The 18,168-nt window shown below is 45.9% G+C and overlaps 2 protein-coding genes across 4 annotated transcripts in view; one reads left to right on the top strand and one right to left on the bottom strand.

Annotated features, from left to right (window-relative positions):
• Nucleotides 1–18,168, bottom strand: part of BAG5 (BAG cochaperone 5) — a 250,321-nt gene that overhangs the window by 96,284 nt on the left and 135,869 nt on the right. The window contains exon 1 of one of the 3 annotated variants that reach the window (XM_078660249.1): nucleotides 12,916–13,313. The exons of 1 other annotated variant lie outside the window; for it this stretch is intronic. In XM_078660249.1, coding sequence (XP_078516375.1) covers nucleotides 12,916–13,217 — 302 coding nt within the window. In that variant the 5' untranslated portion in view covers nucleotides 13,218–13,313. Of the gene's footprint in view, nucleotides 1–12,915; nucleotides 13,314–18,168 lie in introns of those variants that run through there. One more of the 3 variants, XM_078660250.1, reaches the window with a different exon arrangement.
• The window catches only part of COA8 (cytochrome c oxidase assembly factor 8), a 61,097-nt gene continuing 56,401 nt past the window's right edge, over nucleotides 13,473–18,168 (top strand). The window contains exon 1 of the mRNA XM_078660253.1: nucleotides 13,473–13,659. Within this exon, the coding sequence (XP_078516379.1) occupies nucleotides 13,528–13,659 (132 nt within the window). The 5' untranslated portion in view covers nucleotides 13,473–13,527. The remainder of the gene's footprint in view (nucleotides 13,660–18,168) is intronic.

The following is an 18,168-nucleotide window of genomic DNA, read 5'->3' on the forward strand; positions in this document are numbered from 1 at the left end:
TCAAATACAACGTATATTTAACAAGGACCCCCTGAAGACATAGATAATGTAGTTCCTAGGTCAGGGTAAAAATCTCATGTGACAAAAAACAACCTAGGCAACTAAAGATATGGAGGACAATGATTAATGTGAAGGGACACAAGCTGGCAATTATTCTGAAAGTACAATTTTATTCTCCAATTTAAAAACACAATAAACAGTGACAAAGAACAAATTTAAAAATATGTTAAGCAAGAAATTGTAATACAATGAAAATTTCATAAATCTGACATAGTGCATAAAATTAATTTATACAATGACTAATACATAATAAAAAACAAAAAGAGACAAAATATAATCAAATATTAAGAAATGAGTGGCCTAATGGTTCTCTACGCGCGTTTCGGCGACCAGCGCCTTCTTCTGGAGTTGCCACGTGATATTCTAAAAATAAAAAAAGTTATACAAAAAATACAATTATTTACAACTAATGATATGACAAGTTAAAAACAACTGTACTTATCATCAACAATACAGCCATAGTGTGAACCCTTTCATTTTACTAAATAACTAAATAACATAGTGCATTTAGTAGACCTATTTTGCCTTTGTTCATTTCCCTACTCATTCAGTTCCTTTCGGTGGAATAATGGTTAGTTATAAGGGTATTTACTATTCTCTATTATACATGCAAGGTGGTTACAGGAAGTTAACAGCCTAATTCTGTATTTCCTAAGACATATCAGTCATTATGGTTAGAACAGATAAATAAATACTTACACGTAATTGTGCACTGCGATTAATACGGTGCGGCTGATGTGACGTATCGTATTGTTGTCTTTATAAAACTTCAAGGCAGTCTTTGATAAAGCTTAGAAGAGATTTCAAAAATTATAATTAATTCTCTTCAAATGGGCACATATTTCTTTTAGAGGCTTTAGAAAGTCACACCTTACCATGATTATTTATTTAAAACTATGGATTAGAGAATTGGACCCATCAGGCTCATATTTTAACTTGCCTATTGGAGAGATTACAGATAGACAAGGCATATATCTATGTCAATACGTATTAGGGGTATAGTCAACCTAACTTACCCTCAATTTATGCGTCAAAGTACATTTATTTTTTCTTTTTCCAAAAGGATGTAGTTGGTGGCGTTTTAATGACGCTGAGTGATGGCTCCCGAATGTAGTTTAGATCAAATATAGTATATTGAAGGACCTCCCTACCTAAAAGAGGGGATATTAGAGATAACTATGAGACAAACCTGTATTTGAGTGAAGGAGCCCTGTCGTCGAATGTCGAGTAAGTCCAACTTTGAAATATTGCATGACCTTAATGCATTCCTGTCTCAAATACAGGCAAGTTAAAATATGAGCCTGATGGGTCCAATTCTCTAATCCATAGTTTTAAATAAATAATCATGGTAAGGTGTGACTTTCTAAAGCCTCTAAAAGAAATATGTGCCCATTTGAAGAGAATTAATTATAATTTTTGAAATCTCTTCTAAGCTTTATCAAAGACTGCCTTGAAGTTTTATAAAGACAACAATACGATACGTCACATCAGCCGCACCGTATTAATCGCAGTGCACAATTACGTGTAAGTATTTATTTATCTGTTCTAACCATAATGACTGATATGTCTTAGGAAATACAGAATTAGGCTGTTAACTTCCTGTAACCACCTTGCATGTATAATAGAGAATAGTAAATACCCTTATAACTAACCATTATTCCACCGAAAGGAACTGAATGAGTAGGGAAATGAACAAAGGCAAAATAGGTCTACTAAATGCACTATGTTATTTAGTTATTTAGTAAAATGAAAGGGTTCACACTATGGCTGTATTGTTGATGATAAGTACAGTTGTTTTTAACTTGTCATATCATTAGTTGTAAATAATTGTATTTTTTGTATAACTTTTTTTATTTTTAGAATATCACGTGGCAACTCCAGAAGAAGGCGCTGGTCGCCGAAACGCGCGTAGAGAACCATTAGGCCACTCATTTCTTAATATTTGATTATATTTTGTCTCTTTTTGTTTTTTATTATGTATTAGTCATTGTATAAATTAATTTTATGCACTATGTCAGATTTATGAAATTTTCATTGTATTACAATTTCTTGCTTAACATATTTTTAAATTTGTTCTTTGTCACTGTTTATTGTGTTTTTAAATTGGAGAATAAAATTGTACTTTCAGAATAATTGCCAGCTTGTGTCCCTTCACATTAATCATTGTCCTCCATATCTTTAGTTGCCTAGGTTGTTTTTTGTCACATAAATAATCAAATATACATACTAAGGCAAAATTACAAAAAAGAAGTATGGCTAGAAAAATCAAAACACCAAACCGGCATCTGGCAATCACTATTAGCATTCAGCAAATCCAACAATAATGCTAAATTTTGGGCAGAAATAAACAAAGTCGCCAATGGAGCTGCTCAGGACTCCAACGCCAACATACTTGAGGGCGATTGGATACAGTACTTAGAATACACACAACGCAATAACACGCTTGCATGGAGTCCAACCCCCCAGACTCAACACCTAAAAAACAACCAAGATGCGGATCCTCAGTTCGATGTAAACTGGATAACGCCGTCTCAGGTAGAAAAAGCACTAAAAAACCTAAGACCTAAAGGTGCTCCAGGACAGAACGGCTTACCGAACGCCTTGTTTAAACAAGATCGTCAGTTCTGGGCGGAACATCTCACTCCTCTATACAACATTGCTTTTCAGTCTGAAAGTATTTCCCATTCATGGAGAGGCAGCATCCTCCACCCAATCTTTAAGGCAGGCTCAAAATCTGATCCAGCTAATTATCGCCTCATAGCTCTCATAGATGTCGAGGCCAAAATCTACGCCTCGAATCTGTTGACGGCCTTAGAAGACTGGGTACGTACGAAAAAAATCCTCCCGATCACGCAGACAGGTTTTAGGCCAGGAACCAACACCCTATGTAACCTGCTGGCGTTAAACCTCATGGTCGACAAAGCAAGGGAGAAAACTACCAAGCTGTACACGTGTTTTGTCGACTTAAAAGCAGCATTCGATACAGTCCCGAGGGAGGCCCTATGGCAAAAAATGGCCACCTGGGAAATACCACCAAAGCTGTTGCGGGCAATTGTCAACCTATATTCATCCACCTGGGTAAGACTAAAACTAGGGAACGGAGAAAGAATAACCAGAAAAATACCCACCCATGTTGGCCTCAAGCAGGGTTGCGTATTGGCACCAACGCTGTTTAACATCTTTACTGCAGACCTGGATAAGAACATCGCGGAGACAGAAAGCGATGACATCGTACTGTGCAGCCAGACCCCGATGGACCTCCAACGCTCCATCACAAAGCTCCACGATTACATCAGCACACAGGGCCTGCAAATCAATTTCAAGAAAACAAAGATCGTCTGCTTCCCCTCGCGATCAGGGAAGAAACCCTTCAAATGGCATATCGCAGGCAACATCATAGAGCAGTCTGCCTCGTACAAATATCTGGGCATAGTGGTCGACTCCAGATGGACCCTGAAAGATCACCAATTGCACAGAAAGGCTCAGGAAAACAAATTACGGTTTGCACTAAACCTATTGAAAACAAAATTGAATTGCCCCTCTAACTCGCACCTGCTGAAGGTAATAGCTGCCAAGTTTCTTCCATCTCTAACTTACGGGTCGGAATTGTACAGGTGTAAGGATGCAAACTTCTTGAACATGCAACAGTCAGAGCTGTTCAAACATATTTTCCATATCCCGAGGTTCGTATCCCAATCGCAGATCCGCCTGGAATTTGGTCTAACAAATCAGCACCAAGTCAGACAAGCGGCTATTTTAAAAACATGTTGGAAACTAAGAGCAGCTCAAGAAGATACGCTCATGGGTCTGTGTTGGATGGAGATGAATCACCAGAGAAAATAAAAAAAATAACTGGAACACAGTATGCGTGAATGCCCTGTCAGAACTCAATCTGGAAAAGGCATGGAATACAAACCAAACCTTCGCAGCTTTTAAAAAAGTGACCAACGGAGCCGCAAAGCAAAGATCATGGCTATTAGATAAAGCAGCAACAGCGAACAAAAAACACGGGTGGACGGTGTTGGCCACGTATGGGAAAATGGAGCCTCAACCTTACTTAGTCAACCATATATCCACTGCCGCCCAAAAGACTCTTCTAAATCTACGGCTGGGCACTTCCATCTTAAAAGAACATACACCAGTATGGAAGCAATCATGGTTGACCACTGACTGCAGACTATGTGGCCAAAAGGAAGAATCATTGTTGCACATATTGTGCATCTGCACCTCTCTGAAAAATCTGAGACGTTACTATCTCCTTCACGCATTCCGTTTTTTTTAAATTAGATCATGCCGCTCGGCTGTCATGATAGCACTGAACAGTCAACAATTGCAGACAGCCTGTAGAGCCGCAAGATTCTGTCAAAAGTCACTGCAGCTAATACAAATTACTGAGAAACACGACACTAAAGGTCTGAAGCCGCATACGTGAAGTGTAACAAACTGATCTACTGAACCTCCTCACAAACATTCCAATTATATGGACACTTAGAAAGCTTTCCCTTTAACCATCTGAGACTTTGTACTCTTTTTAAATCATGTGTTTTATGTTACAATTTTGTAAAGGTTTTAATTAACTAAATACAATAAAGATTCTCTTCTTCTGCTACTCTGACTGGACACTCACCTGCCACATGCAACATGTCAGTTTCTTGCAGTAGTGCGGAAAAAGATCTGCCCCTTAAGTGTCTCAGTGGTTCACTCTTATGGAATGCCATTGAAAAACCTCTTGCACAGTCTAGCACACACTGAAGCTTAATTTCAGCATATCTGGCGCCCTCGATCCACTAACCCGGTTGGAGCACACCTCCTTTACCCCACCAAAGATGCAAGTTTTGCAGCTCTTTGCCTATTCTCCCCTCAAAGCCTATGCCGGGTGCTTGGGACCACCCCTCACTGATAGACCCCAGCCTATGCCCGAAGGATGAGTAATACCCCCGCCCTCAAACTCACTTCACCATCATTGACCAGGAATTTGTATGCTTTGATGTTTTTCAGTAGTTCTTTTCAGACCTTGTATGACTTTTTCGTCTGTTGCATAACAGGCTGTAGTGTAGGTAACCTCATAACGCACCTTTTCACCCACTGTGTGCCTTTCTACCTTCCAGCAGCATTTTATCGATGCCGCCACATGAATACTGAATTTGTGCCAATAGGTCCAATGCTGTTGCATGTTTCCAGCAGACATGTCATGTTGTATCTAACTGAAAATGCTCAATAAACAGACTATTAATGTATAAAAATAAAATAAATAAAAATCGCACCACAAGGTGAAAAAAAACTTCTCTGTTAAGTCCAGAGCAGGAAGATCCAAGGTTCTTCTGCATGAAAGGAGGCGCAAAAGTACTTAAAGCTTCGCTAACAATTGCTTCCTAGATAGAGCGCTGTTGGAAATGGGATCCCCGGCTGACCAGGGCTTTCGCCAAAGTCAGTCAGAGACCACCACTCCCAAGTCAGGGCAAGGGAGTTACACGCCAAGATAACCCCTGCTCACCCTCTAGGTAACGTGGCGCGAGCAGCAAGGCTAAACTTGGAGGCGATGTAAGTTAAGTATTTGCGCACGCATCCCAGCAACAACACCCAAAGGCCCACCACAAAGGAAACTCCACACCAGGTTATATAAAAATAGCCTTTGTATTACACCAAAACACATTAGATAAAACACACACTTTACAATGTGCCAGGGGCACGGGCAGATTTTTCAGGGGGATATTTACAAGACAGGGCCACCTGGACCACTGTCAGGAATCAGAAGCAGCACTTTCAGAAATAGCACTTAGAATGTAAATATAAATGTACTTTAGCACAAAATAGCACACAACCAGTAACTACTGGTAACAGGATCTCACTAGCACCACCTGTACTAGGGAGAAAACAACCACCTAAGTATTACAATACCTGTAGGGGTGTAAGCACATAACACATGATGCAATGCATAACATTCATTCAGAGGTGTAAGGGAGGAAAACACATGATGCATCACAATACATTCAGAGGTGTAAGGTACATGACGCATAAAAACACATTCAGAGGTGCAGAAAAAGTACAGTTGCGCCAAACTCACGTAAGTCACCACCTGTGACTGTCCCTAGGCCAACTGGCCTCTCTGGGGCTAGGACGCCCTGTGTCCAGTGTCCAGGGTCCTAAACGTGGCAGCTGCCCACGAAGTGCTGGGCAGCTGAATCACTGTTGGGCCACTGTTGGGCCACTGCTGGAGCCTCGCAGGCTCTGGCCAGAACAATGTGGGCAACAAGGGAGAGCCTCTCAGGGCTCTAAAACAACAATGGGGCCAATGTGGGAGCCTCGCTGGGCTCTCAAGAAATGAATTGGCCCCCTGAGCCTCTCCTAGGCTCTCGACACAACTGTGGCGCTTCTCTGTGGGAGTCCCCCCCTCTGGGGACTCGACGTGAAAGTGGGGCACTCAGAGCCTCTCAGGGCTCGTGAAATAATTGCCCCCTTGAGCCTCTCGGGCTCAACTACCACATTATGCCCCCGGAGCCTCGCAGGCTTCAACAAACAAATGCCGCCTTTACGAGCCTCTCTGGGCTCTAAACACAAAGCGCGAGGTCGCGCTACGGGGGAGGGGCGGACACCGACAATGTGTCCCGACGCCCCTCTCCCTTTCCAGGCACTCACCGGCTGTCTCGTGCGGCGGGCGGCTGCTCCACGAGAGCTCCCGCTCCTTGGGGCTCTCTGGACACTTCTCCCTGGGCTCTCCCTCGCTTAGGGAGCCTGGGGGGAAAAGGGAAGACGCCGGCTTCTCTCTGTCTTGCCCCCGGCCGGCCTGACTTCCGGGTCGCGGCTGCGGGGCGGGACTTCCTGTTTGCCTCTCCCGGGCCGCGCAGCGATTGGCCCGCCGACCCAGCACTTCCGGGTCGCGGTAGGCAGCGCGGGGGCAGCACACACTCCTGGGCTGCGGCGGTGATCACACGGGCAACGCCGGGTGGGCGCCGGCTCTTCAGTAGCAAGGTACCCTGGGCCAAATAACGCGGCAATGAGCGGGGTGGCACCCGCGCCGCCAAATCAAATATAAAGCGAGGTAGGCACTCGCTAGGCACTGCAATTTCGGGCTGATGCCGTGTGGGCACCGGCTGGGCTCTCAAAGCGCTAGCAGCGCTAGCCTCCAAGAAAAGGCGCTCCTAAGCGCCACCGGGCCAAACAAAGCGCTCTCAAGCGCTAGCCAAGGGATTCCAGCGCTCCCCAGCGCTGAAGGGCAGAGAGCAGCGCTCTCAGTGCTGTAGGCACAGCACAAGCTCCAGCAGGGGCTGGAGGCAGGCAGGGGGGGCAAGGCTGGGCCAGAGCCAGCACACTGGGTCTCCAGGCAGGGAGACAGTCCAAGTGGCGGTCCTCCTGGCCCCAGAAGCAGCAAGAGCCCCCTCTGGCAGGATCCAAAAGCAGAACAACATCTGTGGGGATACAGCCCCATTTTTATACACCATTTCCCTTTGTCTGAAGGTGCAGGGTGGGGGCGGAACCAGTCACAGCTGGTTCTTGAGTACTCTGTTTACCTCAACCACCCTCTCTATTCACTGGCAGGGCTTGGGTCATTAAACACACCACAGGGGGGCGGAGCCAGCATTGTGTGGGGAAAACCCAGCCCATCCAGGACACAGGTACACTCCTCCCACACATCACTCATGCTAATCTCCCACTCACCACCGGGCAGACCCATCCAGACTTTCTGGAGCCTGGCATGCCAGCTAGTTCCAGCCAATCACACGCCAGCACCCTCACTGCACACATATCTCAATGTCCAGAAGTAGCACTTCCCTTCTAGACACATACATGCTGCATACACCGTTGCGCAGCATTCATTCTCACGAGTTCACACATACCAGACTCAAGCCTGTACACCCCACGCATCAGGAACTACCAGGGACACATACATTCCCCATGCATTCCTATGGGCGGGCAGGCCTAGCTCAGCACATGCACTCAGAGTGCGCACGCACTTTCCACTGGGACACAGTGAAAGTGCGCAGAATCCCAAAAATCACCATTTCCAGGTCACCATTACCAGCAAAAAGTCTAGGGGTGAACCTGCCCTAAGGGCCAAAGTCCAACAAGCGCCATAATCTAAGGACTACATTCACACCCCACAAGGAAGAATATTTTTGGTTGAATCAAATGGATGCTCATTCGCTACTTACAAACTAAGGGATGTTCCTGTACCGGTTTACTATCCAAAGGATGGTGGCCCGCAGAAACAGCAGACCAATGTATAATTGGTCTGCTAACTGCAACAGAAAATTAATGATCATATGCAAATCCACTCCCATGGGATCCACACCCCATCGTCACACCAACAAACCCATTAACCTCCATGTAGAAGCATACTGTTTGCGAGTAGTGGAAGCCCAGGATTGTATGAGATAGAATGAAGCTTGCTCAGAAAGACCCAGCATTTGACAGCCTCTCTCAAAATTAGAGGATAGGGAAACCCCAAGGGGTCGGTGGGAAGGTCGTGGAAGGAGAGAATCTGAATCAGATTCAGACATGAAATTTCTTGCAACAAAGAGATCCAGGGCTGAGCTCTCCAACCAGGGATCACTAGGGGGCCGTTGACGTTTCACCTGAGAAATGACTATTGGGGTATTGAAAGGGGGAAGGGGGGAATGCATAATGGCTGCTGCATCACCAGTTCTGAAGGACAGCATCCAAGTTCACTGCTCAGAGATGCAGCCTCCAGCTGAAGAAGATCGGGAGGTGTGTGCTCAGACGGGAGGCAACAAGATCGCCACACATGGGCCCCACTGCTGGATGAGAAATCAGAAGTCTCCGGGATGCAACTTCCTGTTGCTCAAATCTCTCACGGAGCAGGAACTCCAATATGCTACCACTTTGTCTTCCCCTGAACGTACTCCACCTTTACTGAAATCTTGTGCTGGAGACAAAAGTACCAAAAATCTATGGCAATTTCCACTAGGAGTCAAGACTGGGTACACCCTAACTTGCTGATGTATATTACTGCAAATATGTTGACCATCACCAGGAGAACACAGCACTGAGGTTTGTGAGGCGACACCGTCTTGATTGCAAGCACCCCCGCAGATAGCTCCAGGCAGTTGATACGCAAATGCAATTCCGCCAGAGACCATCGGCCTCCCATAGAAACAGGGTCACATCTCGCACCCCAGCCCATTCTGCTGGCATTTGATTCCATGACATCCGGAACACTGCCAAATATGGCTCTGCCATTCAAAGCAACCATATGGTCAAGCCACCAAGTCATTTCTATTTGTCCTCCTCCGATAGGGTGATCTGCACAGAGTACGATAAACCTTTCCACAGATGGAGGATCTTTAGGCGTTGAAGAGCCCAGTAAGGGAGAGGACTGGAAAATATCACCTGAATGGATGATGCTAATAGCCCCACAATCCTGGCAAGGACTCTCAAGACGAGAGAGCTTGCCTCAATTCATTCCTGATCGACAATCTTTTGAGCAGGAAGCTTCAGGTGAGCTTGGACCGAATCTATCTAGAATTCAAGAAATTCCAGAGACTGGGAAGGGAATCGGACTTGATTTTGGGGCATTCAGTCTTGCAACAAGTGAATCATGCCGTTTAGATGGAGCAGGACTTTGTTCCGGCCCTGAGCAATTATAATCAGGTTGTCCAGATAAATTATACATTTTACACACCTGAGCCTTAAGGTCACTACAAATGTTATCAATCAATTTGGTGAAACACAAAGTGGCTGATGAAAGCCCAAAAAGAATGACTGAGAATTCGTACCAATGCGGGTCACACTGGCATTGAAGAAACCACCTGTGCTGCGGGAAAATGGGCACCGTTAGATATGTGTCTTACCAATCTTTTTCCTGAAGGTGGTCTCTCAACAAATGCCTTCCATTTTGAAATGGTGATTATTCACCCAGACATTGAATTGAGGTTCAGAACCAATCTACAACCAGCGCCTTTCTTCTGTACTAGAAAGCTCATGCTGACAAAACCCCTGGGATATGGTTACATTAATATGATCGCTTCTTGGCACAAAAGTTCTAGAATCTCTGCACTGACAAATTGAGTTTCTTGTGGGGGGGTGGGGGAGTAGGGGAGGGAGAAGGGCATGTTGTGCGGACATTCTTTAGAACTTTAGCTTGTACCCCTGCACCGCCTCTAATACCCAAGAATTAGTTGCAATCAGACAACTGTGGAGGACATGACGCACAGTGCCCCACAAAATGACCTGTGATGGAGGGATGGGTACAGGACATGTGCACGGCTGGCAGCGTTAGCACAAGGGACAGCAGATGTGCGCGGGCTCAGCTCCCTCAATGCGCGAAGGACAGGAGATGTGCACGCATACGGCTTGGCTCCCTCAAAGAGCGCATGGCGTGCCTTCACTTTCCCCTGGACACAGACATGGCCTCCAAGACCGAGCGGCCGTTTTGAACCTACTCATCTGCTGCTCATCTGTGTGTGTGTGGGAGAGGGGGTGAAAACCTGCTCTTATCTAATACCGTGGGACAGTGAGTGTCTTCAGAGCTTTAAGGGGACCTGCAAGTCACGCGAGTACCGTGAAACTCTCGCCATCTTCACTTACCCGCGGGACTGAGAGGCGGCGACTACGAGTCAGGTAACATGTTAAGTTTTTGTAGCGCTACGAGGCATTAAGTACTTGCGCGCCTATGAGACATCGAGGCGTGCATTCCCTGCCTATGCTGCGAGACAGAGTACGCTGCATGTGTGTCTATAGTGAGACTGACCCCGAGTGATTGGGCTTGGAGAGGGCGACCGTGTGCTCTCGGATAGTCAGTGAGATAGCGCGTGATTGAATCGAGTAATTTCACTTTCTGCCTTCTCTATCCCAGCTGCTCTAAAACACTTTCATAGTCTATTCTCTCTCGATTACTTCTCACCTGCGGAAAGTCCCTCTCTACCACTTCCACACAAACAATCTCCCATATGCTGACACATCGGTCCTTTTTACGGTGAAAACGGGTCATTATGCAGCCACTGTGAGGCCAGCCTCGCTCACACACCCCTCTGCCCAGGCTAGTTGATTGGCCGGGACACTTCCCCTTCCCTGAAGGCAGTGAATACCATGCGGTCACTAAGCGATTCTTTGGTTCTTGACAGCCATGACAACAGCAGTCGCAAGGCTCCACAATTCACACTGTGGAGGCACTGTGAGACTAGGCACCACAGTCGCACAATGGCAAAGTTAGAAACAGCACTAGACTTATTCCCACATCAATACTACCGGGGCACATCCCCACATACATACAGTATAGGATCAAAGGCCCCCTCTTCACCTCCAGTGCAAGGCCTCTCAGTCCTATATAGACGTGCGCCACTTTGTAACTGCAGTGTACAAAAAGTGATGGATCAAATGTTAGTATTAATCCCAGCCACTGGTAATTACTCGGGGTCCCATCCCAATCCATCGTTATTTTGCACAGCATGCCTCCTCAGTTTGGACCAAGCTATATGCAATTCAGTCTTCACCCTTCTCCAGTCAGAGCAGTCCAGCCCGAACTGCCAGGCCTGGCCCTGTCTGATCCAGAGCACAAGCGACCCAAGACTGGTTTCATTGTAATTGGGGGTCTTCATTCAAGTGTATCTTGGTTCCTGTAGCACAGCCAGCATCAAACCTACGCCTGAACGTGTCCATCGCACCAAGGGCGGCGCACTGAAGTTTACCAAACAAGCATTTACAATGCAATAGATCTTGTATTTGCAAGAGTTGGAGCTATTGGCATTGTAAATGACTATGCCTTTTATTTATGGGTTTTGAAAACCTGCAAGCAGTGCGTAAACACGCAGTTTGTACATATAGTCCTTGCTTACGAGAAGCAAGGATGGCAGTAAAATTGGCACAGTTATTACCAGCGTTGCTTCTCGTAAGCAAAGGCTATAAGTACAGAGTGCATGTTTATGCCCCTCTTGCATGTTTTCAAAACACAAATAAAAGGCATTGTCATTTACAATGCGAATAGCTCAAACTCTCGCAAAAGCAGGGCACAAGTCCTAAAAAAAGAAGTGGGGGGACGCTAACGTCACGACAGGAAGCGACGTCACAAAAGGTGGCTTGCACCATCAGACTCATTGCCTCCCCTCGCTCACCCCTTAGCAAATGGAGCCACACATTCACTCTTTGGCCTCTCTGGGGGGCCCCAGAGAAGCCAAAGAGTGAATGTGTGGCTCCATTTGCTCCAGTTATTGAGCTCCCGGTAAAATAAGTGGGGAGACGCCGTCCACCTGCGTGGTATCCCGACTAGAGCCCTGCACAAAAGCGAGACCTATATTGAATTTGCAAATGCTTGTTATATATTAGAATTGTTTTGCCACGTCTAAAGAGTGCAATCAATTTGTCAAGGACACATGGAGCAGCTAGAAAACATCCAGAAATTGGACCAAATCTAGGTCTAGTAATCCTAATCACACGATTTCTTTATAACTCGCTCGAGTAACCGTCGCTTTTCACCTAGAAGACCGAATATCCTATGATAATGGGGCGGTCGGAGACAATCCTAAAAAATAAAAATAAAATACAAACCTGGTCACTAGGACTCCACTGTAAAATAGAATGTCAAGGTTGCACTTCTGCACATCGTTCGTGAACAAATATGTTTCAGATCATGCTTTAGTAACTTCCTTGAATAAATGGCATACCCATGTATGCAAAAGAAATATACTTTTAAAGCAGTTTAGATGCACGAGTCCGGGAACCTCCTTATATTAATGTTGTTGCCTTCGACGAACGAGTAAAATGCGGCTCTGCGACCGAATCTCTGTCCCGTGGCCTTTTACCTACCTAATTCAGTTCATACGTAGCCCACACACAAGGGACTCTATTCAACTCCCTGCCCTTTCATATTGCTTATAGCCCTGTGACGGTTCGGTCACTTACCTGTCCAGCTCTTGGGGAAACTGGGTGGAGTTTGCAGAGGCGTTCGGCTTAAGACGGCGAGCACGTCCCTTAGGCGCCTTCCTGGCACAGTCACTGACTTGCTTGGCCCGAACTGAGATCGGCCGAAGCCGCCCCTTCTCCACAGATGGCTGCGCGACTTCCGCAACTTTGGACCGGCTGGCAACAGGTGAGCAGGCCGCTCCCCCAACCGTCCCGCGACAGCGGGTCGAGTCCCGTTTCCATGGCGTCCGTTTTGCTTTTACATTCTTTTTACAACATGTCGTAAAACACTTTGTCGCCATCGTCGTGCAGGGAACGCCAGTTTTGCCTGGCTTTAGGATGGGAGCTGCTTGATACTTAGCCCACTTTCATGCTTGACAACCTAGCCTTCTGCGTTGTGACGCATCCACGGCGTGCCAAGTGAGCAGGGATCTTAAAGATAAGGCTGAGCACGATTAGCCGCGTACGTGTATGTTATACCCTCACGCAACATGGCTGCCGTTCGATGTATTTTTATTTTTTAGCCATGCGTGGTATAGTGTCTTAGGATAGCCATGGGAGATACGTTGTCCGTCATCTGTTTTCTTCTGTCCTTGTCCACTGAAGGAAGCCATGGCGGGCAGTGTTATTCTGAAAAGAGTTCTGCGCTTGTGGACGCTTTATGATGTTCGAGTCGGTTCATATCCTTCCAGTAGGAAACATTCAAACAGCAGTGAGCTACAGACCCGAGCCTCCCAGATTAAGGTGACGACCCTATGATCTAGTCTAAAGGCTACCGAGGAAAAGGGCAGTTGCTCCGATTACACAGTTTGAGTACCACTTTGCAACGTTTCCACGCCTTAGCTTCTGAATGTCTGATTTCACCCATACTTTTTTTGGACGCTGTATTCACGCAGGGGGTAATGTGTAGCTAGGCAGGGCTGGCATGTCATAAAATTCATAAAGGAAACTGAGCCAGGCATGGCTTAAAGCCAAAGTGCGACCAGAGCTATGAAAAGATACATGGTATGGGAGGTGCAATGGAAGGTGTAAAAAGATATGACCAGCCTCCGTATTCTTTTTTTGATGTTATTCGTGTCTCGTTGAATACTTTGATCACTGGATGGAGAGGCATTCACTTTTTTGGATATTAAACATGAGGACACTGCTATTGAGATATAAGAGATTGTTGTATTCTATATTATATATTATATAAGAAAGCTTATTTATATGTGGAGCACTATATAACCGGTTTACCTCCATATGGATGCATTTGTTTTCAGTGGTAGCTGGTGACATTTGAAAGTGGTGAGATGTTTGTCGTACTGCTCTACAGGGGGCGAGCGCGCCCGAACAACCTACTTGTGATTGGGGGGGTTTCTCCCCCCCTGATAAAATGTTGAAAAAGAGTGGACAAATGGCGCATTTTCAAATAAATTTGAGAAAGCAAGAAAGTTAATAAAGCAATTGTGAATCTGTTTTAACAAACACAGTGACTGGCAAAACTGTCAGTCTGATCGGATGCATATCAGATGCCAGCATACCAAGTGCTCTATCTGTGCCACTTTGTGCTATTCTTTTACGCGTGATGGTTTGTACTAAACTGAGCTGGTATCCCTTGAATTCCACGAATTCCATTACTGCAGATAATGAAACACTCAGAGCCCTTAAGTCACTTCGGACGCATGTGTAGAGTATTACTTATTGATGATGTAGGTGATTGATTACATACATTTTAGATCCGTGCGTACAGGGACAGGGGGCCAGAAGACTCCACCACATCATACTGTGGGTTGATAAATCACTGAGTCTGTGGAGACCACCCAATACCGACCCTAGGGCAGTGGGTACACTTGCAATGCTGTGAAGCATGAATTTGTTCAAAGAGTGTTCTTGTCCAATTATTCCGACTATGATATATGGCCTATTTAATGTATTTAAAAGGACCTGCTGGCCTTGGAGTAGCAGAAAGTGCTCCTCAGCGAGAATGACACACTGCTTTAATACATTTAATGGGAGAATACCACCACTTCCCAGGAGCAAACACACCCTTTGTATAGAGAGTACTAGCACCTCTATAGTTCCATTAAAAGCACTGCTCATCAGACGTTGAGCAAGAGAGAGAAAACACATGGTGGGAAGAATGAAATGGTGAAGTGACCGCTCCGCACGGTTAATAAAGGTATAACTAACCTTCCTTTATTCAGAAGCACCAAGACGTAGTGTGATACTCCTTTGCAAGCCACAGGTTAACTGACTCGGGTAGAATCCTGCACCAACAACATTCTCATAATACATCATGCATTACATAGTAAGCACTCTAAGCCCCGGGTACTATAGAAGGGGAAACTGACAAAGGGAGAAAGCAAGAACCTACAAGAGCGAAAGAAAAGAGCAGGGATTGTCTGGTGAAGAGCTAAGGAGGCACGCAGAGGAATAAAGATCACGCTGTCATTGCAGAGCGCTGTAGATCAATAAACACTCCAGAGGGCTATGTGAATAGTACTGTAAAAAAAAAATCCAATTCCAAAATAATGTGTTATATCTAGGTTCTACGATTTCCATTATGTAACTGTAGGCATGGCAGAGCTTCACAGGATAAAACTTAAATGACAATACCATTTTGTAGAACACACATGATGGAAAGTTTGTTCCCTAATGCTCTGACAAGGCTAACAAACGCTGCGCCAGTCCTTCACAAAATACCAATTAATTTATCTGAGGTAGAGTTTTACTCCACGTCTTCACAGGGCTTACAAGCAGAGCAGCACATCAAAGGTAGGCTTCTGAATGCGAATGGCTACAGATAAAGAAAGTCCATGGCAAACAGTCTCCTCACCTACAACATCTAAAAGAAAAACAGTCCCGAAAGCAGCTTTACCTTGTACTAACGCACATCAAAGACTTGAAAGCCAGAATGCGAGAGGCTGTACTGCCAGCATTCTTATGTCTAGGAACTCTGAAAGATGCGCGCCTGATGTATTTAATAGCGGTAATAGTAATGTGTGTCCCCCTGGGTGTTATTGCAGCTTTAACAACAAACCAAGCTCTGAATTCTAACAAATCTGGAAAGAATATACAAAGTTGCTATAGTGACATGGTTACTAACGCTTATTTCATAACAATAACGCGCATACATGTGTCAACTATGCTGCTAACATATGTGGGGGGACTTCAGCTCCTAAATTCCTAACCACGCAGGGCCAACTTAAGGCTTTCTCCTTCATATGTCGATAAACTGGTTGTGCGTCATTCGACAGGGCTATACTAATAGCTGTAATCTGCAGCGTATTCGAAACAGCAACCTCCAAGGAGGTGTCCCTGCGCTATAGCAATAGGTGACGCACGAAAAACCTTAGTGGCCCGGATCCCCAGAGATTAAATTAGGTTATAAAGCCATGTTTTCGCTACTTTCCTGAATTGCGTTTCACAGCTAATCTGGTGCAAGGCATCTGGCAGGGAATTACATATCCTGGGCGCCCCTAACATGAAAGATCTGCCACCTAGCCGGGCTTTCTTTACACGGGGGTGCAAAGCAGAGTCTGAGAGTTAGACCTCGGTGACAAAGATTGCTTATATGCCACTAATCTCTGTTTCAGATAGCTGGGGCATGATCCATGGACTGCCCGAAAAGCAAGGGTTAAGGCCGTAAATTTGATTTTTTTTTTGGGCTACCGGTAACCAATGTAGTTCTTCGATGTGCGGAGAGATATGCTGCCTAAATGGGACACGTCTCATTAATCTCACAGCCGCATTTTGAACCATTTCTAGTTTCTTGACCAGGTAAGCCAGTAGGCGCAAATAGAGGCTGTTCGCGTAGTCCAAGCGAGAGGTAACTGTGGCATGGACTACTACCCGATGACAGTTCTCTAGTAATAGGTGTATAAACTTTCGCAGGTTTCTCAACCTTCCAAAGCAGGCAGCTGTCAACTGCTGAATTTGGGCCGAAAAGGATAGATCCGTCTGCCACTCTACTCCTAGATTTTTGGCGCTGCCAGCCGGGACGGGAGGGGGGCCCATTTCCCCCAGGCACCAGAGATCTGCCGCCGGGAGCTGGTCTTTGCCAAAAAAACATCAGTTCTGTTTTGTCGGCATTCAACTTAAGTTTATGGTTATTCATCCAGTGAGCAATATCTCTCAGACAGCCCTTGACGCTCCTGAAAGAATCTTCAGACTGATCATTAAAAGGAAATACCAACTGGGTGTCGTCAGTGTAAGTAATCGCCATCACACCCCAGCTGGCTATCAGAGAAAACAAAGGGGCCAAGTATATGTTGAACAGCAAAGGGCTTAAGGCCAAACCCTGTGGTACCCTGCACCATAGATGTTTACGGTCAGACTGATACGGTTGTAGAGCCACCCTTTGGGTGCGCTTAAGAAAAAATGACTTCAGCCAGGCCAGGGCTGTACCCTCAACCCCATTGTCCAGGAGATGTTGAGCCAATATTGAGTGGTCAACCATATCAAATGCCACTGTTAAATCCAGGAGCACCAGCATAGCTGATGCCCCTGAATCCAGCGCCAAGCGTACTGAGTCTGCCACCTCTCTGTGCTGAAACTAGAACAAAAGCCAGACTGGGTGTTGTGTAGGATGCTATGGCTCTCGATAAAGTTGGCCAATTGTCGCTGCACAACCTTTTTCAGCATTTTTGCTGGTGTACGTAGCAGAAAAATGGGCCTATAGTTGCTCAGTTCCCCTGAATCAATGTTAGGTTTCTTCTTAAGGGGAAGGAGAGTGGCGTGTTTCCATAGGCCAGGAAAGATCCAGGAGAAAAGGGACATGTTCCATATTTTCGACAGTACATAAATGAAGGAATGTGCCAGTTCCTTCCATAATTTAGGGGGACACAGGTCCTCCGGAGAGCCTGACTTGCAACCCTTGATCGCTGCTGGTGACTCCTTGTTAGAGATAGGAGCAAATTCTGAAAAGAGGGGCATGGGTACATTCCTTATCATCCTATCTGATTTGACCGTTTCAGTTAGAGCTGGAAATGAGCTATACACCTGACAGATTTTATAATCAAAAAGACAGAGAAGGAGGAGCCACTCCGGTGACCAAGATGGTTGCTTAGGGACTCGGCCCCGCCGACCTCCCTTTCCTACCGAAATATCCTGTTCCTTATCCTGGGCCTCGACCCCACTCCCGTGACGGGGGGCTGAAGCAACGCCGTGAATGTGATTCTGAAACGTGCCCGAGGGTCGACGGAGAAGTTACGCCGTCGAGAACACAGAGGCCTGCTCCCTCATTGAAGCCAGGGACTTGAGTAGTGACGC

The sequence above is a fragment of the Lissotriton helveticus genome, chromosome 9, assembly GCF_964261635.1.
Source record: "Lissotriton helveticus chromosome 9, aLisHel1.1, whole genome shotgun sequence".
NCBI lineage: Eukaryota > Metazoa > Chordata > Amphibia > Caudata > Salamandridae > Lissotriton > Lissotriton helveticus.